This window comes from Myxocyprinus asiaticus, chromosome 30, assembly GCF_019703515.2.
Source record: "Myxocyprinus asiaticus isolate MX2 ecotype Aquarium Trade chromosome 30, UBuf_Myxa_2, whole genome shotgun sequence".
Classification (NCBI taxonomy): Eukaryota; Metazoa; Chordata; class Actinopteri; order Cypriniformes; family Catostomidae; genus Myxocyprinus; species Myxocyprinus asiaticus.
In genome coordinates this window covers 42,737,644-42,765,556 of record NC_059373.1, presented here as the reverse complement: position 1 = coordinate 42,765,556, position 27,913 = coordinate 42,737,644, and the positions used below count along the sequence as shown (strand labels likewise).

General features: G+C 37.6%; 1 protein-coding gene across 8 annotated transcripts; it reads left to right on the top strand.

The window, feature by feature from the left end:
• The first annotated feature begins 9 nt into the window (after window positions 1-9).
• On the top strand, window positions 10-27,591 carry LOC127420727 (zinc-alpha-2-glycoprotein-like). Of its 8 annotated transcripts, none has more exons than XR_007893863.1 (11): window positions 10-177; window positions 1,531-1,806; window positions 1,903-2,190; window positions 3,120-3,407; window positions 3,538-3,666; window positions 3,923-3,994; window positions 4,774-4,848; window positions 5,611-5,658; window positions 5,758-5,813; window positions 7,531-7,606; window positions 7,716-8,303. XR_007893863.1 is itself a non-coding variant. In XM_051663235.1 (10 exons), the coding sequence occupies exons 1-9, from the start codon at window positions 114-116 to the stop codon at window positions 5,805-5,807; spliced, it is 1,290 nt and encodes a 429-aa protein (XP_051519195.1). In that variant the 5' UTR covers window positions 10-113; the 3' UTR covers window positions 5,808-5,813; window positions 27,243-27,408. The 8 variants fall into 8 exon arrangements, 6 of the variants coding, with proteins under 6 accessions (XP_051519195.1, XP_051519193.1, XP_051519194.1 ...); XR_007893862.1 differs by lacking the exons at window positions 10-177; window positions 1,531-1,806; window positions 1,903-2,190; ... (6 more) ...; window positions 7,531-7,606; window positions 7,716-8,303 and adding exons at window positions 8,492-8,679; window positions 18,563-18,838; window positions 18,935-19,222; ... (6 more) ...; window positions 27,243-27,318; window positions 27,428-27,591; XM_051663235.1 differs by lacking the exons at window positions 7,531-7,606; window positions 7,716-8,303 and adding an exon at window positions 27,243-27,408.
• The last annotated feature ends 322 nt before the right edge of the window (window positions 27,592-27,913 follow it).

Genomic DNA, 27,913 nt, shown 5'->3' with positions numbered 1-27,913 from the left:
TTTATTGATTGACCTGCAGAACTGGATTCAGTTCAACTGGATCAGTGCATACGGACGGACGGAAGGCGCTCATCGCGTGCTCAGTGGAGGATCCACAGAAACAGGCTGGAAAAATGACAGTTTACACAGTTTTGTGTGCGGCAGTTCTGCTCGCTGCTGTTGTTTCTGTCCAGAGCGGTAAGTCTGCGATTATTTACACAGATTATGTGTATTTTATCAAACTGAAAGTAAAACAAATCTTGTATTTTTAATACGTATCTCTGCACGCTCACAACAGTGCTGATATCCTGAAATAAATGTTCAAATGTGGTTCGCTGAACGTTTATTCGGTTAGTTACTCGATACTGTCGAGGTGTACGGGTGTGTCAGTGAAATGGTGCTGGTAAACAGTTAACAGAAATACTTTCGCTTTAGAAGCTTCCTCGACGTAGCAGAATGTTTTGAGTGACATCTCTGATCTATTAATTACGTAAGCTCTGAACCGCACCGTGGAAAAAAAAAAAAAAAATATATATATATATATATATATATATATATATATATATATATATAGTGTCTCAGTTCCTCCCTGAGCCTAAGTCTTAAATTTTTTTCTCTCTTCCTAAATTTTTTCTTCTCTCTTCAAAAAAACAAAAAACAAACAAAAAAAACATTTATTGTTTTCTCTCTTCAAAAAAAAATGTTTTTTCTCTTCAAAAAAATGCATGCGGTACCTACCCTTGGCCACCAGGTTTCTCTGTCGCTATATAGCTGAATAATACATTTATTATTTATTTAAGGGTTTGCAAACCTTAATCAAGACAAAATCAGGTTACATATGTTTGATATGGCATTCGTTGTCGTGTAACAACTGGCGTTATTTTTTTGTTTGAAATTGTTGGTCTTTCTAAACCATCTATTCCGTTTGCTCAGTGTTACATGGTGGAAGTGAAGGAATGTATTGAGGAAAACGGGAAACATGGGGAAATTATTATTATGTCTGTCCTTTTGAAGTGTTAATGGTAATGTTATTACCAGATTATACAGATGCATTTCCATGGACAGGCCACAAAGAAATTATTTTGCTAATGTTTTGCAACTAAAATCATTTTAAGGCATTTTTGTGCATTCTTACATAACAATAAAAATAAATAATAAAATCTCAATCTCCAGAGCACCAAGACATTAAAATGTTCAAAATCTATTAAAACACATCAACGTTAAATGAAATGTTCTGTATGTTGACTGGTGCTAGTTGTCACACTTTTCACTTCAGTAAATATTTTTCAGAGGAGTTGGATTAAAAGTCACCTTCCACCTTTATCTACCTTACTTGAGAAATCCTGTTTTCTGGAAAATACTGCATCAAATATCGTGAAAACCATTGGGTCAGGCTATACATAATGATGTGGATGTTTTACTGAGAAAAAAAAAAAACACAATCCTAATCATTTATCTAAGTTCACTAAACTATAGGCTTTGGAAGAGTTGGAGTAGAATGGTTAAGCCACAGTCCCACTATTAATTTTCTTTACATTTATTTCTTTATAGCAGACAAACACTCCCTGTTCTACATATACACCGCTTTATCCAAACCCATGAATCTGCCAGGCATCCATGAGTTCACTGCGATGGGTCTACTGGATGACAGACAGATTGACTACTACAATAGTGAGCTACAGAAAAAGATTCCTAAACAGCACTGGATGAAAGAGAAAATGCAGGAGGATTACTGGGAAAAAGGCACTCAGTCCCGAAAGAGCAAAGAGCAGTGGTTTAGTGTCAATGTCAACATTCTGATAGACCGAATGAAACAAAATAAGTCAGGTGAGGAACATCAAGAGATTTTAATATGTTTATACACATTTATATTCTCTATTATTTGAATCGTCAGACAAATATTTTCACTGGTCTCAATTTCAGATGTCCATGTTCTTCAGTGGAGACATGGTTGTGAAGTTGAGAAACAAGGAAATGACGTGAAGTTTTCCAAAGGCATCGATGAGTACAGCTATGATGGAGAGAACTTCCTGTCTTTTGATGATGAGCAGTCAAGGTGGATCGCTCCAGTTGATGCAGCTCTCCCAACCAAGAGAAAATGGGATGAAGTACCCATCCTAAACCAGTACACCAAGGGTTATCTGGAGAAAGAGTGTGTGGACTGGCTCAACAGGTTCAGAGAATATGGAGACCAGGAGCTCAAAAAGGGCTGTGAGTAAATCCAACTTGTATTTAATAAAATATACTTTATTATAATTAGACACGTATTTTTAAATATATATAGCTGGTTGTTGTAAAGAAACAACACAGGAGACAAAAATATATTTTTGGGATTTTATTCTGACAGCTGTTAAAAAAAGAGGAAAAAAAACAGCAGTCGATTGGGCCATATATAAAAAAAAAGGGAATGAAATACAAAAATGAAGTGCAAAAATGAAATGCGTAAATAAAATACGAAAACGGAATACGGTAGAGCCTAATGTCAAAAGAAAACACAAACAGGGCATTAGCCTACCCATATGCTTCAGCATACATCACCTTAATTCATGCTCATAACATTCACAGCATTTTATGCATTTCTAACCAGACTTTAAGGGCATGTATAACAGTTTAAAACAATAGAATTCTCATTACACATATTCACTAAACTGGAAAACACTCTGGACTATAAATCACTAAATAAGATTTGATTAATTTTAAATTCACACACTCAGATATCACATGTGCACAAATGTGGTCAAACTCCACAAAAACAATCCATATGCATCCCAAGTAATTCTCAAATGATGAACAAAACCGGGAGCTCTTTTGCACAACGTATGTTCTCACGTCTCTAACACGAGAGAGTGCCGGAAAGCGGGTGTCGCAAAACTCATGTTCTTGAAGGGGCCACGTATAATTTATGACTAAAGTTAAATTACATGGAATTTTTCGGATTGGCGTCATATATTTCCATAAGACCGCATAACAGTTATTTGAATGTGGTGTACCAACTGAATGATGGATGCTGTTAAAATTTGAATTTACTCTAATCATCCTTGGTTTGTGAATGGACATTTGATTAGTGACAGTTTTATTATGATGGGACACAATGTCAACCGGCTGCTGACTGATTGTTAAATTGTTTCCTCTGTCCTCAGCTCCACCAGATGTTTATGTTTTTGCAAGTAAGTCTGTCAGTGACAAAAGCAAACTGAAACTCACCTGTCTGGCCACTGGCTTCTACCCCAAGGATGTGACATTGAAAATAAGGAAATATCGCACATCTCTGCCTGAACATCAGATTTATTCATCAAGAATCTTACCAAACCATGATGGGACATATCAGATAAGGAAGAGTGTGGAAATACTGGCGGAAGAAGAAAAAGCAGATTATGATTGTTATGTGGCTCACAGAACCCTTGATGTACCTATTACCAAAAAATGGGGTAATTAAAGCTGATATACATAGACAGGATTATCACTTGATATTGATTAATTTAAAGTGCACCTCCATTTCACTGGCTGACATTTATTGTTTTACTTTCATTTCGTATCCAAAATGAATTCCAATTATAGATGGAAAGTGTGGTAACTGCGATCCAGTGACGGCCATGGGTGTTATCATTGGAGCGGCGATTGGAGCTGTGCTCGTATTGCTTATGGTCCCTATAGTTGTTTGCATCTTAAAGAAGAAAGGCATTATTGGTGAGTAGTGGCTATTTACACACACTCATACTTTGGGTTTTATACTTTAACAATTAAAAACATTACCGCTTTAATTAAAAACAAATGAGAGAAGCCTCTGATTTATTTGCATAAATGGCTACATCTTACCAGCATATGGGCTCTGTTTATGTTGCTGTGTCTCTGATGCCCTATTAGTTTTATGTTTAAAAGAAACCCTTGATTGCAAAGAACAAAAATAAAGAAACACATTGTTTAAATCTGTCATTCCCTCAAGTTTCCAGATCAGCTTCTCATCGGGACAACAAGACCCCTATTGTACAAAATGAAGGATTGCCTCTGAATGCAGGTATCAGTATCTTTAAATATGTTTTTAATTTCATAAGCATAGGTGGTGTTGAAATAGAATTTGTCACAGGGATTCAATGACAGAGGTTAAATAGCTATTATGAGCAGACTCTGCTAAACTGTGTGAAAAAATGTATTTGACGCAAAGGAGAATACCACTGGTATACAATTCCTTCATTCACTGACCTTCATTTCAGTCAGGACCACTTTAAAACATCTTGTAATAATCAAGCATCCAAAATGTTACAACAATCTTGCCAAAATCTCACAGGGGGGCTGCTTTACACAATTTTTACCTCTACTTTCATTCAGATGGAATGATTTTTAAGGTATAAAGCCTAATTATGGCCCTTCTCTTCAGTCACTTGTTTCCCAGCAAGACGTGATGCAATCACGTGCTTAATTACATTTATGTTGTTGTTCTTGGCAGATACCGTTAACAAATACTGTTCTTAAATAGGTAGTGAAAGGGCAGTTCACCCAAAAGTGAACATTCTTGACCTCATACTCAAGCCCATATACATTTGTTTCTCTTCTGTAAAGCTCAAAAGTAGATGTTAAGAAGAATGGTAGTCTCAGTCACTAACATTCTATATTCTATATGGTTGGCTAGAATAGAAGGGGTACCACTATTATGCACTGCATGCCACTGTAGGGTGCAGCTAAAAAAATGAACGAATGGAGGAATTCAATCTGACATGTGTCTGACAGCTGATTGCAGAGCTTTTTAATTTGACCTGTCTGAACTGACGTGTAGCACGTTCTTCTTCTCTTTTACAGGAGGCCATGTGAAATCTACTGTGATACCTGTCGGCAATGTAGATAAGCCTGAGGAGGGAGAGAGCTTAATTAAAAGTAACTACGTGTTTTTTTAAATGTCACTTATCAGGAAAATGCCTTTTGTATTTGGGGTAGGACGATATGGTTATTTTATGATTCGGTTCAATATACGATACGAGGTTCACGTTTCGATATAATCTTGATTCGATATTACAACACTTAAATGACAAAAGTATAGAAAAATGTTTCGAAAAAATGTTAAAGCAAAATGCACATTTAAAATTAATTTCTCTTCAGAATAACATTCTCTAATACTCAATATAAATGCACAAAGAGTTATTCATATACCTTTCTTTACAAGAAAAGACAACAAACAAATGAACCTTTAAAATTAGTGGGTTACATTCAGGCTGATCAAGCGTAGTACAAGCAATAGAACTGAACAGAACCTGCCCTGAAAACAGGGATTTCTAAATTCAAGCACTTTAACCACTTGTAAGATCTTGTGTGAACCCTGTAGTGTAGAAAAAAAGCAATTTTTATGTCTGACGGATCATGTCATTTATGATTGTGTGGACATAAAACAATAATGCATATGTTTAAATATCAAAATTTGCCTCGTTACAGTTCGTCATTTATTTTTCATTCACAATATTTCATAATTAGAAATATATTGTCCCATCCCAAATGTATATGCATTCCCATTATGGAGATGAATGTCATTTGTACACATCTGTTTACATGGACTAAACGTGGAGTGACGAAGTGGAGAGAGAACCTTTCATTGTGCATCAATATCTCTCATGTAACTTTTGAATCCGTATGTTTCATGTCTAGATGGATCAAAAGCAGGAAGTCAGGAGAGTGATTTCCAGACTGATTCTGGTAAACATGACACTTATTTAAATATATTTCATGCTTAATTTAATATGGGAAATTATAAATACATTATAGATACAGTTTGACACTTTGCTTCTCCAACAGGACATGGGAGCAACTCCAGTGTATCCTCTATGGATGAAAAACCATGCTAGAATCTGGTAACTATCATTTAGATATGCCATTTACCAGGCTAAAGCACATTTATATTTTGTTGATGAAATATCAAGTGCACACATTCTGACATGGAATTAAAACTAAAACTGTAATCAGATCTTTAATGTGATGCTCCGTGTTGGTCCTGGAACAGCATATACTCTCAACCAATCAGATTTAAGGCTTCGGGTTGGGCTTTAAACAACATTGTACCAACCTATTTTTTCCTGCTGATTTTAAGGGTAGTTAAAGGAATTGTTCACACAAAAAAATGACAATTCTGTCATCATTTACTCACCCACATGCTGTCTTCAACTCCTATGACTTTCTTCTGCAGAAAACAAATTAAGATTTTTAGAAGAATATTTCAGCTCTTTTGGTCCATACAATACAAGTGAATGGTGACTTTGAAGCTCCAAAAAGCATACAAAATCAGCATAAAAGTAATCCATATGACTCCAGTGGTAAAATCAGTACCTTCAGAAGTGATATGATAGGTGTGGATGAGAAATAGACTAAAGATTTATAGTGAAAAAGGAGTTCTGTTTTGGCCTGTTTCTCACCCACACCTATCATATCACTTATGAAGATATTGATTTTACCACTGGAGTCATATGGATTACTTTTATGCTGATTTTGTGTGCTTTTTGGAGCTTCAAAGTTTTGCTCACCATTCACTTGCATTGTATGGACCTACAGATATCATATTGAAATATCTTAATTTGTGTTCCGTGGAAGAAAGTCATATGAGTTTGAGATGACATAAGAGTGAGTAAATGATGAGAGAATGATCATTTTTGGGTGATCTGTTCCTTTAGGTTTACACTTGCATATCGCTCCATCTTGTCCCCAAAGGAACATTCGACACTCGTAACTATGTTGGGGGAGGTTACGTGTCGACCTGGTGTGCTGGCTATGAGGCACACAGTAGTCTGCCCACCACACACCGCCAGTTCACGTAACACAGTTCAGCCAATTGTGGCGTTTCGTATAGGGACCCCTAGTGTCACTACATCGACACAGCGTCTAGTGAGTGACAGATAGGGAACGTCATGGTTACTTGTGTAACCTCCGTTCCCTGATGGAGGGAACGAGACGTTGTGTCCCTCCTGCCACAACGCTGAACTACCCGCTGAAATGGCCGGACCTTATATCGGCTCCTCAGCATAAAACCTGAATGAGTGGTTGCATACCAGCTCCTTTTATGCCCGTATGTCTGGGGGAGTGGCATGCAAATACCACTCGGCAATTTTCATTGGCCTTTTATCAAAGACCAGAGGTGTCTCGGGCTCCCAAGAGTGACCCCTAGTGTCACTACATCGACACAACGTCTCGTTCCCTCCATCAGGGAATGGAGGTTACAAAAGTAACCATGACGATTTCAGTGGTGATGTTGTATTTCAAGGACCTGAAGGAAAAATGTTTGCAAAAGTGACTCCATTATGCAACCAAAAGATTTTATTATATTTTTTACTTTTGTTGCAATGCACTCTGATGTCGGTGTCTGTTTACAAATGAGAATTTCATGAAGTTGTCCCAAATTGGGTTTTATAAACACTACTCATCTAAATAGCAAAGATGATATGTTGAGATTGTTTAATTATATACGGTACATTTATACGTGGATATTGTTTGAGCATATATCATAAAGAAATCCTAATTACAATGAAAGTCCAGTTATAAATGAAGTAAATAAAATACATATTTATGACTATGTTTCAGGGGTAACAGCCTAACAGTGAATCTACAGATGCTGAAAAGATCAACCCCTCTTAAAACCAGTTGATGTGCCAGAACTGATGTCACTTTGCTTAAATGAGTTCACATTTACTATATAGTCTAGTCAAAAATGTTTATGAACAATTATGAACAGTTTTGAACTGCACACTATATAGTAAATGTGAACTCATTTAAGCAAAGTAAAGTCAAACCCATGGGTGGGGTCAATGAGCATCAACTTAAGTAACAGCGTCATGGAAGATTGGTGGTATTTGTCAACAATGCAAGCTCATAATCATAATATAATTAGATATTTTCTTAAAAACAAATAAAATAAAAACTCTGTAAAATACCCTTGCATTGTTGTTTTGCTCTTTGGGTCTGTGAAAGATTTCTTGATCGTAACTGCATTTATAACATGAAATGACTTTGAGTGTTCTTCGTTTTTCTTACTCTGCTCTAAATTTATGCTAAAAGCTTAAACTTTTTTTTTTTTATTATTATTTGACTAGATTTGTAAAGTAATTATTTTCCTACAGCTATTTGTCAGTTATTGTACAGAGGTATTGTTCCAAAATATTGTATAAAATCATTTGTGGGCTCCTTTCCTAAAAACTTCTTTTTAAAAGTTATTAGTTTCTTAAAATGAAATAGACATGTGAGGATGATATCAGCATCACATGTTTGTGTCATTGTTTTGACGGTTATTATTACAGTTTTCTGATATTAATCTGTTCTGAAATGGTTTTGATGTAAATAAATTTGAGTTGGATTTACTTGTTTGCTTTGATAACTGGAAACTAAAAGTAACCTGACAAATGCACTCTCTGTCATGTTTATGTTGTTGAAAGTCCCTTCATCGAGTGATCTTATTTTACGACATCCACCCAGAGACAGATTACATGAAGTTTGTTCTTTTTTCCTTATTGGTTAAAATTGTACATATGACTTGCTAGGTTTCTACTTCATCCTCCATTTTGTCCAAGCCGTGTGTTGTTATCTTGACGTTCAGACTTCGACGAAGACACAAACATCAGTAAATTTCTCACTGTCTGAAAGACTTTTCAGTCATGGACACAGGCGTCGTTACGAAGACTTTTGCTCTGATCAGTGTTCTTCTTCTTCCTGGGACTTTGCTGTCAGTTCAAGCAGGTAAATAAAATCTGCATTTGTCTGAGAACAAAAGTGAAAGTAAAACGTTGCACTTCCTTTAAAATGTCTGTTAACGTCGAAACTGAACTTTGTTGCATTACACATTTATACTATAAACCTTCAATGAAATTTAAGATTTGTGTTTATTAGAAATATACAGAATATTTACTAAAAAGTAAATATCGATGAATAGCTTGGTGTTCAACATGGCAGAGGCCTTTTGTTATTACCAACTGATGTTAATCGGTTGTGTCTAGAAGGTAACCCTGTCATGTTCTAATTTTTGTTCATGCGTGTTCCTGTTGATGCTTCCACCACACGCCTTTCATCTTAATGATGGAGAGCATTAAATATTTTAAGTCTCTTAAAGTATCAAGTTCCGTTGAGTTGATGAACGCATTTGTGTGTGTAGCACTGTATCAAGTTCTGTTCTTTTTGTTGTGTTGTTAGTATAGCTGGTAATGTTAATCCTGTAGCCTATGTCACAGTTACTGTTATGGTCTTTGTTATTCTTCCTGTCTTTGTAACCTGTTTCAAATAGCTTTTTTTCTAGATGATGATAAAACACATTATTATTATTATTATTATTATTAAGAGTCCTGCAATGATCACACGTACATTACATTAAAAAAAAGGGAAAAAAAAAGAAGTCTTTCTGAAATTTCATATGCATCCCATGTTTCTAGGGTACAGTAATGTTCTGACAGAAGTTCATGTTAAGACACATAGAACTTTAAATTGGGTGTTTGGGTGGATGGTACTTTCTACTTCGTTCATGTGTGTGTTAAAATAAGTGGCGATCCGGCGCTATAATGTGTTATTTTGAATGGTATGATGAGTGCTCCTTCCTGTGTATGCAAACACATGTGTCCCCACTCAAGATATACAGTACATCCACAGATGGTCAGATGCCATCTTGGTTTATCAAAATTTAATTTAAAAAGGGCGGATTAGAACCAGCAACCCTTTTCATCAATGACAACAATACTGTCACTAGATTACCACTACACACTGATGTGTTTTCCCACGACAGACAGTAGCAGATTTAGAGCTAAAGTTATTACTTTAATTATGTGAAATATTTATTTGAGCGCTTTAAGTTGTCTTTATCTAAACAGACCATTTAAAATGATCTTTTACTGTGCATAACCTAATTGATATCCGTGACTTCGCCACTTCGCATCCTCGTGAGAGCGGAGAAAGTATCACCAGAACGCGCATGCGCGAGAAACTTGAAGTGAGAGGGTTACCTTCTAGACACGACCTATATTAATCATCCGCCATGTGTTTCAAATCGTTTTTATGTGTCAGCCGGATCATTAAGGTAGGGTATTTTCCCGGACATGTCCTCTTTTTCGGACCTTAAAAAAGCGTCCGGCCGGGATTTCTAAATTTGCGAAAATGTCTGGGATTCAGCTTTAGTTGCATTATGATGTGCATCTGGTCTAATACTTAATTGTGTGCGCGCATATTTGTATTGCTTTAACTCTTTGTAAGTCCCGCCTTCTCGCACACCAGTTGGTCGATTATAAGAGGTTTGCAGCAACTATTGCATCAAACAGTTGCTTGACAGCAGCAGCAAATGACAGCTGAGCGGAAACCAAACGAAAGTGCAAATTTACAGAAGATTTGCACAAAAAATTCCCATGCTTTCGTCCAGGTCGAGATCCGTGGGAAGCAGAATGTATGACATGAAAATCTGGCACTTGTGTGTCAGTTGCTAATATAGGTGCAAGTGATTTAGAAGCACACATTAGCTCTGCAAAGCATAAAGGGTCAGCAAAAGGTGAAAGTTCATCAGGTAAATGAACGGACTACTTTTGCGACAAGGTAAAATTATCACATTGCTTCATTTTCCATGGCCATTCAAAATAATAGTAATAGTAAATGAAGGTACACTCATGGCATCAAATACTTTATTTTAGTACATGGACATTCAAAAGAATGTTATGAATTATTTATTTATATATATTTATGTTATGCTAATAGAGTGTCTTTTTCACTGTATTAAAGTTTGCATTCATAGTAACACTGTTTTGAACCCTATTATTCCACCCCACCCCAATCTCCCCGATTTTCAAAAGTATGAGGCCATTAGAGGATGGAAACTAGGGCTGTCATGATTATGAAATTTGGCTTTCCCGGTGTGGCTCAGTGACACTTGACACACAAATGTGCTGTTTAAGGCATTTATATATCCAATAAAAAATTCCCTTAACTATGGTTTTACTATAGATTAACCATGGTAAATCTTGTGGTTACTATGGTTTTACTGCAGATACCATGGTATTTGTGGTACATGATGATTTTTATTACCATACTTTTTATTTTCCTGTATTATTACTATGGTTTTACTAAGAATATTATGTATGGTTACTATAGTAAAACCATGGTAAATGCATTGCGATGGTACGCAAAACTATTTAGAGGACATGCAAAAAAACATATTGCGAGGGAACGCAAACTATTGCAAGGGCAATCAAAACTTATTGTGAGCAGTGTTCAAATTGAGGGGGGGCTGGCGGGGACCGTGACCCCCATAAGGCAGTATGGACCACAAAAATAATTGTATTTTAGTCAAAATAATAATTAGAGATCGACGGATAATCGGATTTTCCGATCTTTTTTCCAATAGTCAAGCATTTTTCTTTTATCGGATATAGTTTTTATAATATCGGATCCACCGATCACTGGCGCCATCTGGCGGGAGTTTCTGAAATTGCACTCAAGACGGCCATTGCAGCAGTGCATGTGAGAGGAATGCTGGGGATTGTCCACAGCTAAAGTAACTTGCTTTTGCAATATTGCTTGAATAAATACATGTTATTAAACGTAACAGCCATTTATGCTCTTGTGAGATATGTTACATAAATGCTTGATGTGTAGTTTAAGCGCTAAGAATCGGAGACGAACTCACGTAAAGACAAATCTTGCGAAGTCCCAAAGACGTAACATTACTTCACAGGAATCTACTGGAAGATCAATCATTATCTACACGATTACAGCTGTCTGTAAATTAATTATCTCTGCGACACCGTTTGAGTAAAAGTTTTGCACATGGACATTCATGGGGCAAAATACTCATGTCACAATAAACGTGTCTAAAATAGCTTTTTGTCGGGTGACAATGAGAGCATTGATGATATTTGCGGATCATTTGCTTCAAGTTAAGCTGCGGATGTGCTGCTCAGTGTAAAACAAAAAATGTCCGCTCTGTCAGCAGGTGTTTGGTGGGGCTGCTGCTATAGAGACCAACAAAATATTATTAATAATTCTGATGCCATTCGGGATGGACTCTAATCGCAGCAATTTATTTATTGTTTTTCACTTTCTTGAGAATTAATACTTATTCCATCAGAGGTTGTCAAATTATTTTGCCTATTATTATTTTTGTTGTTGTAATTATTATAATTTATAAAAATATGGTATGTGATTAATATAAAATGTTTGCAAATTTTTTGTCGGATTATCGGATATCGGATATGTAAACATACAAATAATCAGTATTGTATCGGTTTTTGATCAAATTGTCTCGCCATCTGAAATACCAGAGTGCTCTCTGTGCAAAACTCAGCATTCATAGGCGCGAGCCTCAACAATCAGCGGTGAGTTTAACAACACTAATTGGCACGTGCAACAGCATCCAGCCTTCATTAGTTGTCCATACCTGAGCGTGCATTTAAGATTTTCTGGCGATATTTTAGTTACACTGCTTTAGTTTACACATCGCACCGTTTAGGTGAGCATTTGATTGCGTCTTTTTCAATCGAATGGATTTATGTAAAATTTTTAGCTGTGTGGAGTGCAGCCAAATCTACAGATGTAAAAAATGATCACCGCAATGGTTACAGAAATGTTGTCAGCACATAGGCACATTCTAGGCAACAAAAGCAATCGATTATGAAAACTGAACGTTCAAAGAAAATGCGCTGAAAAGTTTGAAACTGAACCTGCAAATATCCTGATCATATTTGGTTCTATACAGCTGTGAGTCAGCCCTCTCAATCATGAACAGCATCAACTCAGTTGTTCTATTTTGCCAATGATTATCTGCACAAAAATCTGGCTCCTGCACTGGCTATTGTGTGCAAATTCACAATATTTGCAGGACAAATTTGTTCCCTCACTGAATAGGATGATACTTTATAGAGAAAATGGAAGAATAGACATTTTCTCTCTCTCTCTCTCTCTCTCTCTCTCTCTCTCTCTCTCTCTCTCTCTCTCTCTCTCTCTCTTTCTTTTTTTTTCAAAAATAAAATAACATTTAAATGCAATCTTAAGTAAACATGACAATTTATATGACCATTGTGGGTTGATATTGTGACTGGGCTTTAGCATGTCTATATGTTTCTCCTCAGTTTTAATAATTTGTAAACAATAGCCCTAAAATGATAAAATTATTATTATGTTTTATTTTTTCAAAGTAAAGTTGATCGAAAATTATTTGCTAGTTAAGAGTATAAGTCATGTTTGTTCTTCAGCCAAACGTATAATTCAATATACAGTATACGCTGTGACTATTTTAAAATGAATAAACGCACAGTATTAAGAGTGTTTTTTAAGTAACATGTTACTTGCGATGAAAGTGTTAGCTATGATAAATTCAGAAAAAAATTTGACCCCCGCCAAGTGGATAATCTGGATAATCTGGCCCCCGCAAGAAAGTAGTTGAGAGCACTGATTTACGTAGTTAGAATACGGTAAAATTGTGAATGATTTACAATAATCAGGACTCTACGGCGCATTTGGAGTTAAAATTACTGCGTGCAAATGCGGACAATTATTAAGGCACACCAACCCGATCTCATGAAAAGTCGCACATAATTTACGAGTTGGCTATTTTGTATGGTCTCACACGATGTTGTTAACATAAACTCGTACGACTTGACAAATTCCCAGATGTCTAATGCAGAAGCGCGAGTTCCACGCACGAGGTGTTAAGGACAGTCTGATTAATATTATGCCCATACACAAACCCCTTATCTAAACTTAAGAGTGAGTGTGTTGGGCGCACCGGTGCGAGTAACTGCTGACTTAACACCCAAAATTATTAATTTATTATTGCAGCCTACCACCAGAATAAAAACTCCCTAATGCACCTTTCCTCATATACCAAGTACCAAAAGAGATGTGATTCCTGTTTTCCCTCCATGTTCATGTGTCTTGTTTTCATTGGTTTATTGTTTAATTATCTTGTTTAGAGTTCTGGTTGTTCATTGGTTTGTTCTCCCATGTCCATGTATTTAAACCCTCATGTTTTCCATTGTCCTTTGTCAAATATAGTAGATGTATTGTGTAACGTTGTCATGCTGTTCAAGTCAAGTCCATGTTCAAGTTTATGTTTATGTTTTGTTCTACTTCACATTGGATTTCACGACTGTAAATAAACTTCATCTTCACTCATTCGTCATCATCTTCGTCATTGCCAGCAGCCACTCATTACAGCGCGTTAGTTATTTTTGCATTAAAAGCCCTGTTTTTTAGCTCTCACATGGCTGCGAGCGCTCTCCCTACTGCAGTAAAGTTGTTTTTATGTTTGACATTCATTTGTTATTCAGAATTAAACCCATTTATCTCTCTGCATTGTTCACATAAAGAAGCCAAAACAACTGAGAAATACATAAACAGATGTCCTTGGTATACAGCACAAGGCTTACATTTTAAATCAGGTATTTTTTTTTTCATACCAATTTTATTAACTCTAAAAATCTTTTAAACAAATTAACCATTTGAAGTTACGACATCACGCCAATTTTAAAATACTTAGAAAAATATTCCTTTTATGACACAAGACTCTATATATGGAATGTACATTTTATGTGTTTTATAAATGTAGAAATCTAAATGTAATTTCTTATTCTAATTAAAATCAAATCACTTTTATTGTCACACAACCATATACACAAGTGCAAGAGTGGGTGAAAGTGTTGGGTGCAGTTCCGAGCAACATAGCAGTCATGACAGTGATGAGACATATACCAATTTACAATAAACATCAGATTTACATAACACAATTTACATACCTAATATACACATAATTACACACAATATCCAAATAATAATATACAATGTACAGTATACAATACACACAATATAGAATACACAGTATACAATAAAAATAATATATATAAATATGCAGTAAGGTTGTATAGTGGTTGTATTGACATTCAGGCTGTCGTTTGACAGCAAGATGATTAAATCCACCTCGGAGGACCACTCCCCTGATGCAGTGAGAGACATGACATCATCATCATTTCCAGCTCATCACGCACATAAAGTATCGGCATAGATGTGTTTCATGGAGATTGAGGGGCTCATGGGTCGTGTGCCAGCTCGAGGTCCTCCACAAATTCATCCTGCTCGACCTCGCGGCCCCGCCGTGCCTCCTCGTGTGACCCCTCGGGTATCACAGAAGAGTCGGGTGGGAGGGCGCGGGAAGCTGAATCGTCCCTCAGAACGAAGGCACGTGCAGCATCTTGAGATTCATGCCCTCGCAGTGAGGGCAGTCTGTCTCAGTGAGAGCTGACTTTGCGTGGGTGCGGCCCAGACAGAGAATGCAGCTCTCGTGCTGGTCTGACGGTGGGATGTGTCTCTCGCACAAGGAACACTTACGGAAGGACATCTTTAAAAAGACGCGAACACATAAGCGACTCTTAGATATATATATATAACAGTATACAATGCTTATAAGGATACACAACTCCTGCCAAAGCGCTGCGGGGAATCAGGATGCTGAAGCGGCCCATTCGTTAGCAAAGCGTCAAGCGGTGAGGCGGAGTGATGTTCGTCGGAACACTTCAGGGGAGCGGAGAGTCTTCTCGTTGCCGTGAAGATCCCATCCGCTGACTCGTGTAGTTGATGGTGAAGCAGTAGAGGGCTTCTAGACAAGAGATGAATCACTGTCTTGAAGGAAGAAATTTCGGAGAAATGGTGTTTGCGTGCCTGCTTTTATAGCAGACAGCTTTGCCCCTAAAAAAAAGGGGGGGGGGGCTCAAACACCATAGCCAATATTAGAATATTGGCGTTATTGTAGAGAGGTTTAAACTAGGTTGTGTGGAAGGACACTTCCCATATGCATTAGCAAACACAATGTCAAGTGTACTGATTCATAAGGGAACCATAAAATGCACGATAACATTAAACAACATGTCAGTGTCCTCGTCTAACTCAACGTGATAAGCAAAATCTAAAAAAAACAACAAAAAAAGCCTCTTTGCACAACTGCTTGAGGATAAAATGCACCAAATTTATGGTATTCTGCTTCTAATTAAGGTGCGCTGGCTGTCGCGTGGACAAGTGCTTGTGGGTTTCTTTTTCTTGGATCTTCAATAGTCATGAAAATTCTATAACATCATTACCACACACTGCAACACTGTAAAGACCTATTAAAACGGCATACCTTGTTGATGCTTTATAACAAGACCAATAAGCAGCTGCATAGCTCTGTGTCAGTGTGTAATAGACCAGTAGAAATGTCAACCTCTAGAAATGTATCAAGCATCATGTCTATCATGGTTATGCAAAATCCGTGGAAATGCACGTTCCAAAAAATAATTGAAATTAAATGTATCATTTTGCATTTCTCACAGTTATCGATTATAGTGCTCTCTCTCGCGCTCACACGAGAAAACCCATAGCGATGATATACTGTATGTGTAGACTTATAAGTAGAGGGGGCTTCAAGGTAAAAAGGTTGGGAACCACTGGTCTGGCGTATATTTTCATAAAAAAGCAATAAAAAAACAGCATATAGAGACACAGAATTGCTTCTTTGTGGTAGTTTATGTCATATACAGTAAAATATATTAACATTTTATAACTTCCATGAATAACCCATAAAGTATTATTGCATTATACAGCGCTTGATAGACAAAACTGAAAATACAATAATGTAGTTATGAATGTCATGAAAGTTTGATTTAGTAGATATAAATATTCATGAAATAGCTACTAATCTGTTAATTAGGCCTACCTACAATATATGTTTGTTAATGGCAAATGGAGGTACAGTATAAAGTGTCATCAATATATTATTAGTTTATTAGTGGCTTAAGGAGATCCATCAGGACTGATGTAGTTGGCGCTGCCTGTATAATGAATTTACATGATCATTTGAAAAGGTTTATCAGAGATGGTGTCCTTGTCATATATCAAGAATCTTTTGTTGATAAATTCTGTAGTAATTTGTAATGCCTGCTTGTCTATATGCATGCTCTGTTATGGTACATTAACAATTACACATAAAAAACTGAACTCCGACTTCGCCCCAAAAATGTTCACTTAGGGGCACAAGAATAATCCATGTCATTTTAATGTACTGTCAGGCTATTTGTCCCATCTCTTTAAAAATGTAAACGCTGTTGCGAGGGCATGCAAAACAGTTTCAGAAAAACGATCACACCATATCCTCTCAAGTACAAAAGTTCTTAGGCTAAATGCAGTTCTTTTTTTTAGCCTATCTAAAATTGCTCTCCAGTTTTTTGATCTTTGAAATCCGTTTCCAGTTACTTAAAATTAACATTGCCGTTAGAAAACAAAAACATATTACAGATATGAAAAAATAGCATTTTTGATAGTTGTAATTCAATAGTTGTTATCAGGAATGGGCATTTATTGATGTTGTTTTTCATTTTTTTTAAATGATCTTTTTCCTAGTAAGAAGTTTATAGCAGATACAGTATGTGTATTTGGAATTCCAACGAGTATAAAGTACATTTTATGTATTTTCAACAGTACTGAATGACAGATAATTTTGAAATACAATTGAAAAAGGCAGTTACATATTAAAAAAAAATTTTTTTTTTATATCAAGTATAGTATTTCCGTGAGTAATGTCATTTTTAAATCAAGAATTACATTTTTTTTCTAGTGCAAAATAGAAAAAGTCTCAAAAATGTTCATTTTAATTACAGACAATTTTAATATATTGTAGATATATACTGTATAATTCATATCCTGGCCAACATTAAATGCCAAAAGGGCTTGCGATATAACTTGATCTTGGAGCAAAACACGTTCTCAATGGCAAATTAGAGGTGTTTAACAAAAGTAAGCCTGTAGCTAATTTGCAGTTTTCGTGTGGTAGAATTTAATTATTATGGAAGCTCAGAAGTGTGAAATCACCAATGATCAAACCGAACCCGACACTATACATTTTGTTTTCTTCCATTTATTTTTTATATTTTATAGGTTTGATAAAGCAAAATTAAAATCTTTCAAATACCCACTAAAATTCCTTGAGCACCCCCTGCCTTTTTCGATGAATACCATGACTAGGTTATTATCCTGTTTCAACAGGATTATGTTTAGCAGCCTCAAATTAATTGTTTAAACAAGAATAAGATCTTACTGGATAATCTGAAATTCTGAAAAATTTATAAATAAATAAGCTAAAAAATTGTAACTTCAGTTTATCCAGTAAAATCGTATTCTTGTTTGATACCATAGGGATTAATTCCAAATTATGGTAGAAATTCCAGGATTTCTTAGGATCATTTGAAAGACTAAACATTTTCAAAGGTTTGAGGCTTGTCTTTCTATATTATCATGATAGATTTGGTCAATTTGGCTCTTGATATAACTTTTTGTAAACTGTGTAATTTTCTCTCCTTCAGAACCACACTCCCTATACTACATACAGTATACACCACTTTATCCACCTTACTTGAGAAATCCTGTTTTCTGGAAAATACTGCATCAAATATCGTGAAAACCATTGGGTCAGGCTATACATAATGATGTGGATGTTTTACTGAGAAAAAAAAAAAAACACAATCCTAATCATTTATCTAAGTTCACTAAACTATAGGCTTTGGAAGAGTTGGAGTAGAATGGTTAAGCCACAGTCCCACTATTAATTTTCTTTACATTTATTTCTTTATAGCAGACAAACACTCCCTGTTCTACATATACACCGCTTTATCCAAACCCATGAATCTGCCAGGCATCCATGAGTTCACTGCGATGGGTCTACTGGATGACAGACAGATTGACTACTACAATAGTGAGCTACAGAAAAAGATTCCTAAACAGCACTGGATGAAAGAGAAAATGCAGGAGGATTACTGGGAAAAAGGCACTCAGTCCCGAAAGAGCAAAGAGCAGTGGTTTAGTGTCAATGTCAACATTCTGATAGACCGAATGAAACAAAATAAGTCAGGTGAGGAACATCAAGAGATTTTAATATGTTTATACACATTTATATTCTCTATTATTTGAATCGTCAGACAAATATTTTCACTGGTCTCAATTTCAGATGTCCATGTTCTTCAGTGGAGACATGGTTGTGAAGTTGAGAAACAAGGAAATGACGTGAAGTTTTCCAAAGGCATCGATGAGTACAGCTATGATGGAGAGAACTTCCTGTCTTTTGATGATGAGCAGTCAAGGTGGATCGCTCCAGTTGATGCAGCTCTCCCAACCAAGAGAAAATGGGATGAAGTACCCATCCTAAACCAGTACACCAAGGGTTATCTGGAGAAAGAGTGTGTGGACTGGCTCAACAGGTTCAGAGAATATGGAGACCAGGAGCTCAAAAAGGGCTGTGAGTAAATCTAACTTGTATTTAATAAAATATACTTTATTATAATTAGACACATATTTTTAAATATATGCAGCTGGTTGTTGTAAAGAAACAACACAGGAGACAAAAATATATTTTGGGGATTTTATTCTGACGGCTGTTAAAAAAAGAGAAAAAAAACAGCAGTCGATTGGGCCGTATATAAAAAAAAGGGAATGAAATACAAAAATGAAATGCGTAAATAAAATACGAAAACAGAATACGGTAGAGCCTAATGTCAAAAGAAAACACAAACAGGGCATTAGCCTACCCATATGCTTCAGCATACATCACCTTAATTCATGCTTATAACATTCGCAGCATTTTATGCATTTCTAACCAGACTTTAAGGGCATGTATAACAGTTTAAAACAATAGAATTCTCATTACACATATTCACTAAACTGGAAAACACTCTGGACTATAAATCACTAAATAAGATTTGATTAATTTTAAATTCACACACTCAGATATCACATGTGCACAAATGTGGTCAAACTCCACAAAAACAATCCATATGCATCCCAAGTAATTCTCAAATGATGAACAAAACCGGGAGCTCTTTTGCACAACGTATGTTCTCACGTCTCTAACACGAGAGAGTGCCGGAAAGCGGGTGTCGCAAAACTCATGTTCTTGAAGGGGCCACGTATAATTTATGACTAAAGTTAAATTACATGGAATTTTTCGGATTGGCGTCATATATTTCCATAAGACCGCATAACAGTTATTTGAATGTGGTGTACCAACTGAATGATGGATGCTGTTAAAATTTGAATTTACTCTAATCATCCTTGGTTTGTGAATGGACATTTGATTAGTGACAGTTTTATTATGATGGGACACAATGTCAACCGGCTGCTGACTGATTGTTAAATTGTTTCCTCTGTCCTCAGCTCCACCAGATGTTTATGTTTTTGCAAGTAAGTCTGTCAGTGACAAAAGCAAACTGAAACTCACCTGTCTGGCCACTGGCTTCTACCCCAAGGATGTGACATTGAAAATAAGGAAATATCGCACATCTCTGCCTGAACATCAGATTTATTCATCAGGAATCTTACCAAACCATGATGGGACATATCAGATAAGGAAGAGTGTGGAAATACTGGCGGAAGAAGAAAAAGCAGATTATGATTGTTATGTGGCTCACAGAACCCTTGATGTACCTATTACCAAAAAATGGGGTAATTAAAGCTGATATACATAGACAGGATTATCACTTGATATTGATTAATTTAAAGTGCACCTCCATTTCACTGGCTGACATTTATTGTTTTACTTTCATTTCGTATCCAAAATGAATTCCAATTATAGATGGAAAGTGTGGTAACTGCGATCCAGTGACGGCCATGGGTGTTATCATTGGAGCGGCGATTGGAGCTGTGCTCGTATTGCTTATGGTCCCTATAGTTGTTTGCATCTTAAAGAAGAAAGGCATTATTGGTGAGTAGTGGCTATTTACACACACTCATACTTTGGGTTTTATACTTTAACAATTAAAAACATTACCGCTTTAATTAAAAACAAATGAGAGAAGCCTCTGATTTATTTGCATAAATGGCTACATCTTACCAGCATATGGGCTCTGTTTATGTTGCTGTGTCTCTGATGCCCTATTAGTTTTATGTTTAAAAGAAACCCTTGATTGCAAAGAACAAAAATAAAGAAACACATTGTTTAAATCTGTCATTCCCTCAAGTTTCCAGATCAGCTTCTCATCGGGACAACAAGACCCCTATTGTACAAAATGAAGGATTGCCTCTGAATGCAGGTATCAGTATCTTTAAATATGTTTTTAATTTCATAAGCATAGGTGGTGTTGAAATAGAATTTGTCACAGGGATTCAATGACAGAGGTTAAATAGCTATTATGAGCAGACTCTGCTAAACTGTGTGAAAAAATGTATTTGACGCAAAGGAGAATACCACTGGTATACAATTCCTTCATTCACTGACCTTCATTTCAGTCAGGACCACTTTAAAACATCTTGTAATAATCAAGCATCCAAAATGTTACAACAATCTTGCCAAAATCTCACAGGGGGGCTGCTTTACACAATTTTTACCTCTACTTTCATTCAGATGGAATGATTTTTAAGGTATAAAGCCTAATTATGGCCCTTCTCTTCAGTCACTTGTTTCCCAGCAAGACGTGATGCAATCACGTGCTTAATTACATTTATGTTGTTGTTCTTGGCAGATACCGTTAACAAATACTGTTCTTAAATAGGTAGTGAAAGGGCAGTTCACCCAAAAGTGAACATTCTTGACCTCATACTCAAGCCCATATACATTTGTTTCTCTTCTGTAAAGCTCAAAAGTAGATGTTAAGAAGAATGGTAGTCTCAGTCACTAACATTCTATATTCTATATGGTTGGCTAGAATAGAAGGGGTACCACTATTATGCACTGCATGCCACTGTAGGGTGCAGCTAAAAAAATGAACGAATGGAGGAATTCAATCTGACATGTGTCTGACAGCTGATTGCAGAGCTTTTTAATTTGACCTGTCTGAACTGACGTGTAGCACGTTCTTCTTCTCTTTTACAGGAGGCCATGTGAAATCTACTGTGATACCTGTCGGCAATGTAGATAAGCCTGAGGAGGGAGAGAGCTTAATTAAAAGTAACTACGTGTTTTTTTAAATGTCACTTATCAGGAAAATGCCTTTTGTATTTGGGGTAGGACGATATGGTTATTTTATGATTCGGTTCAATATACGATACGAGGTTCACGTTTCGATATAATCTTGATTCGATATTACAACACTTAAATGACAAAAGTATAGAAAAATGTTTCGAAAAAATGTTAAAGCAAAATGCACATTTAAAATTAATTTCTCTTCAGAATAACATTCTCTAATACTCAATATAAATGCACAAAGAGTTATTCATATACCTTTCTTTACAAGAAAAGACAACAAACAAATGAACCTTTAAAATTAGTGGGTTACATTCAGGCTGATCAAGCGTAGTACAAGCAATAGAACTGAACAGAACCTGCCCTGAAAACAGGGATTTCTAAATTCAAGCACTTTAACCACTTGTAAGATCTTGTGTGAACCCTGTAGTGTAGAAAAAAAGCAATTTTTATGTCTGACGGATCATGTCATTTATGATTGTGTGGACATAAAACAATAATGCATATGTTTAAATATCAAAATTTGCCTCGTTACAGTTCGTCATTTATTTTTCATTCACAATATTTCATAATTAGAAATATATTGTCCCATCCCAAATGTATATGCATTTCCATTATGGAGATGAATGTCATTTGTACACATCTGTTTACATGGACTAAACGTGGAGTGACGAAGTGGAGAGAGAACCTTTCATTGTGCATCAATATCTCTCATGTAACTTTTGAATCCGTATGTTTCATGTCTAGATGGATCAAAAGCAGGAAGTCAGGAGAGTGATTTCCAGACTGATTCTGGTAAACATGACACTTATTTAAATATATTTCATGCTTAATTTAATATGGGAAATTATAAATACATTATAGATACAGTTTGACACTTTGCTTCTCCAACAGGACATGGGAGCAACTCCAGTGTATCCTCTATGGATGAAAAACCATGCTAGAATCTGGTAACTATCATTTAGATATGCCATTTACCAGGCTAAAGCACATTTATATTTTGTTGATGAAATATCAAGTGCACACATTCTGACATGGAATTAAAACTAAAACTGTAATCAGATCTTTAATGTGATGCTCCGTGTTGGTCCTGGAACAGCATATACTCTCAACCAATCAGATTTAAGGCTTCGGGTTGGGCTTTAAACAAGATTGTACCAACCTATTTTTTCCTGCTGATTTTAAGGGTAGTTAAAGGAATTGTTCACACAAAAAAATGACAATTCTGTCATCATTTACTCACCCTCATGCTGTCTTCAACTCCTATGACTTTCTTCTGCAGAAAACAAATTAAGATTTTTAGAAGAATATTTCAGCTCTTTTGGTCCATACAATACAAGTGAATGGTGACTTTGAAGCTCCAAAAAGCATACAAAATCAGCATAAAAGTAATCCATATGACTCCAGTGGTAAAATCAGTACCTTCAGAAGTGATATGATAGGTGTGAATGAGAAAAAGATCAAAGATTTATAGTGAAAAAGGAGTTCTGTTTTGGCCTGTTTCTCACCCACACCTATCATATCACTTATGAAGATATTGATTTTACCACTGGAGTCATATGGATTACTTTTATGCTGATTTTGTGTGCTTTTTGGAGCTTCAAAGTTTTGCTCACCATTCACTTGCATTGTATGGACCTACAGATATCATATTGAAATATCTTAATTTGTGTTCCGTGGAAGAAAGTCATATGAGTTTGAGATGACATAAGAGTGAGTAAATGATGAGAGAATGATCATTCCTTTAGGTTTACACTTGCGCTCATCCTTCTACATTTCCATTAAAGGAACATACAGTAGTGAACATACTGAACTAGAGGAGCTGATTGAGATTCACTATTGCAGCGAATTCCTTGTTCCCTATCTGTCACTCACTCGACGTTGTGTCGATGTAGTGACACTAGGGGTCACTCTTGGGAGCCCAAGACACCTCTGGTCTTTGATAAAAGGCCAATGAAAATTGGCGAGTGGTATTTGCATGCCACTCCCCTGGACATACGGGTAGAAAAGGAGCTGGTATGCAACCACTCATTCAGATTTTCTCTTCAGAGCCGAACGGTCATGCTCACTGAGCTGAACTCCCACGACTGTTCATTCACCTCTGCTGGATCTGACAGCGCATTTCAGCGGCTTCTCCCTCCTCTGCACTGGTGCACTGCAGAGAATGCTCCTGGGTGCTTCGGCAGAAATAAGAGTATATTTCTCTAAAAGAGTATATTTCTCTAAAAGAGCAGCACACACGGAACGTCTTTTTAAAGACGCGTCTTTTTAAAGATGCCTTTCCGATTGTGTGTTATTCCTGGTTGCGCTCATTATCTCTCGCCTTCTGATGGTCACGATCACTGACTTTCATGTCTGGGCTCTGCTCACGCAGAGACAGCGTTCGTGGATGGTCATGTACTCATTGCGAGGACATGTCCATGGCAATGATGCGGTCGCGCCTCGCCTTCGTAAGAAAGCAAGCCACCCTAGAGGCTCCTCACCTCGGTCCTTTTACCCACGGGTATGAGGCCAGCACGGCTAGCACTGGGGGCGATTTGGGGACCCCAATAGGACCGCCTCCGCCGGGTATCCCCCCGCGGACCTCCCATTCCCCAGCACGCTCGTATGCCCCGATCGGGCTTCTGGATGAGTCCACCGGCTTGTCTCACGGCGAGTTCGACCTCTTATTCGGAGCCCGCGAAAATGATGAGCTCTCGAGCGCAGCATCGGAGAGCGGGCTCGTCCAGTCGGATGCGGAAGCCTCAGCTGGGCTCCTCCCTTCGGGAACGATTCCCCAGTCACAGGCTGACGCAGAGATGACGACATGCTTTCCTGGGCAGCAGCGAGCGTCGGCTAGAGTGGAACCCTCCGCTCTTCCCTGAATCCTTGCGGCTCGATGATTGGTTCCTGGGCTCGTGGCGCTGTTCAAAACCACGCCCTGCCTCCGTTCCTTTCTTACCGGAAGTGCATGAAGAGCTGACAAGGTCGTGGGAGGCACTTTTTTACTGCCTGGTCCCGATCTTTTCAGCTTCCCCGCCCTCACTACCCTCGATGGTGGGGCGGCCAAGGGCTATTCGGCAATCTCCCAGTGGATAAAGGCACTCGCGGTGCACCTATGCCCCCAGAGCGCCGCCACCTGGCGCAGGTGCCCAAAGCCACCATCCAAGGCCTGTAGGTTTACGTCGTCTCTGATGGCCAAGGCCTACGGTGCCGCTGGACAAGCCGCCTCCGCCCTGCACGCTATGGCTCTCCTGCAAGTCCGCCGAGGCACTAAAGGAACTGCACGAGGGTAGTTCTGCCCCGGGATTGATGCAGGAACTGCGCTCGGCAACCGACCTCGCTCTCCGAGCGACGGAGGTCACGGCGCGGTCTCTCGGGCAGACAATATCCACATTAGTGGTCCAGGAGCATCACCTTTGGCTCAACCTGGTCGAGATGGGTGAGGCCGACAGGACACGATTCCTTGCTGCCCCCATCTCCCAGGCTGGCCTATTCGGTGACACCGTCAAGGACTTTGCCCAGCAGTTCTCGACGGTGGAGCAGTAGACGGAGGTTATCCAGCATATCCTGCCCCGGCACGGCTCAAGATCCCTGTGGTGACTGCACCGGCTCCGCCGCAGCCCACCCCTTCGGCCCGGCCCCGACATGGAGCCCACCGCAGGAAGCAGACGCCACCCGTCTCGCGGCCGCCCAGAACCCGTGAAAGGCTACAAAGCGCCCTTGAGACAGGTGACCCAGGGACGACGAAACCCGCTGCTCTGGAGCTGGTAAGCAGATCTTTCATGTGATGCTCCTTGTTGGTCCTGGAACAGCATATACTCTCAACCAATCAGATTTAAGGCTTTGGGTTGGGCTTTAAACAACATTGTACCAACCTATTTTTTCCTGCTGATTTTAAGGATAGTTAAAGGAATTGTTCACACAAAAAAATGACAATTCTGTCATCATTTACTCACCCTCATGCTGTCTTCAACTCCTATGACTTTCTTCTGCAGAAAACAAATTAAGATTTTTAGAAGAATATTTCAGTTCTTTTGGTCCATACAATACAAGTGAATGGTGACTTTGAAGCTCCAAAAAGCATACAAAATCGGCATGAAAGTAATCCATATGACTCCAGTGGTAAAATCAATACCTTCAGAAGTGATATGATAGGTGTGAATGAGAAAAAGATCAAAGATTTATAGTGAAAAAGGAGTTCTGTTTTGGCCTGTTTCTCACCCACACCTATCATATCACTTATGATGATATTGATTTTACCACTGGAGTCATATGGATTACTTTTATGCTGATTTTGTGTGCTTTTTGGAGCTTCAAAGTTTTGCTCACCATTCACTTGCATTGTATGGACCTACAGATATCATATTGAAATATCTTAATTTGTGTTCAGTGGAAGAAAGTCATATGAGTTTGAGATGACATAAGAGTGAGTAAATGATGAGAGAATGATCATTTTTGGGTGATCTGTTCCTTTAGGTTTACACTTGCATATCGCTCCATCTTGTCCCCAAAGGAACATTCGACACTCATAACTATGTTGGGGGAGGTTACGTGTCGACCTGGTGTGCTGGCTATGAGGCACACAGTAGTCTGCCCACCACACACCGCCAGTTCACGTAACACAGTTCAGCCAATTGTGGCGTTTCGTATAGGGACCCCTAGTGTCACTACATCGACACAGCGTCTAGTGAGTGACAGATAGGGAACGTCATGGTTACTTGTGTAACCTCCGTTCCCTGATGGAGGGAACGAGACGTTGTGTCCCTCCTGCCACAACGCTGAACTACCCGCTGAAATGGCCGGACCTTATATCGGCTCCTCAGCATAAAACCTGAATGAGTGGTTGCATACCGGCTCCTTTTATACCCGTATGTCTGGGGGAGTGGCATGCAAATACCACTCGGCAATTTTCATTGGCCTTTTATCAAAGACCAGAGGTGTCTCGGGCTCCCAAGAGTGACCCCTAGTGTCACTACATCGACACAACGTCTCGTTCCCTCCATCAGGGAATGGAGGTTACAAAAGTAACCATGACGATTTCAGTGGTGATGTTGTATTTCAAGGACCTGAAGGAAAAATGATTGCAAAAGTGACTCCATTATGCAACCAAAAGATTTTATTATATTTTTTACTTTTGTTGCAATGCACTCTGATGTCGGTGTCTGTTTACAAATGAGAATTTCATGAAGTTGTCCCAAATTGGGTTTTATAAACACTACTCATCTAAATAGCAAAGATGATATGTTGAGATTGTTTAATTATATACGGTACATTTATACGTGGATATTGTTTGAGCATATATCATAAAGAAATCCTAATTACAATGAAAGTCCAGTTATAAATGAAGTAAATAAAATACATATTTATGACTGTGTTTCAGGGGTAACAGCCTAACAGTGAATCTACAGATGCTGAAAAGATCAACCCCTCTTAAAACCAGTTGATGTGCCAGAACTGATGTCACTTTGCTTAAATGAGTTCACATTTACTATATAGTCTAGTCAAAAATGTTTATGAACAATTATGAACAATTTTGAACTGCACACTATATAGTAAATGTGAACTCATTTAAGCAAAGTAAAGTCAAACCCATGGGTGGGGTCAATGAGCATCAACTTAAGTAACAGCGTCATGGAAGATTGGTGGTATTTGTCAACAATGCAAGCTCATAATCATAATATAATTAGATATTTTCTTAAAAACAAATAAAATAAAAACTCTGTAAAATACCCTTGCATTGTTGTTTTGCTCTTTGGGTCTGTGAAAGATTTCTTGATCGTAACTGCATTTATAACATGAAATGACTTTGAGTGTTCTTCGTTTTTCTTACTCTGCTCTAAATTTATGCTAAAAGCTTAAACTTTTTTTTAATTATTATTATTTGACTAGATTTGTAAAGTAATTATTTTCCTACAGCTATTTGTCAGTTATTGTACAGAGGTATTGTTCCAAAATATTGTATAAAATCATTTGTGGGCTCCTTTCCTAAAAACTTCTTTTTAAAAGTTATTAGTTTCTTAAAATGAAATAGACATGTGAGGATGATATCAG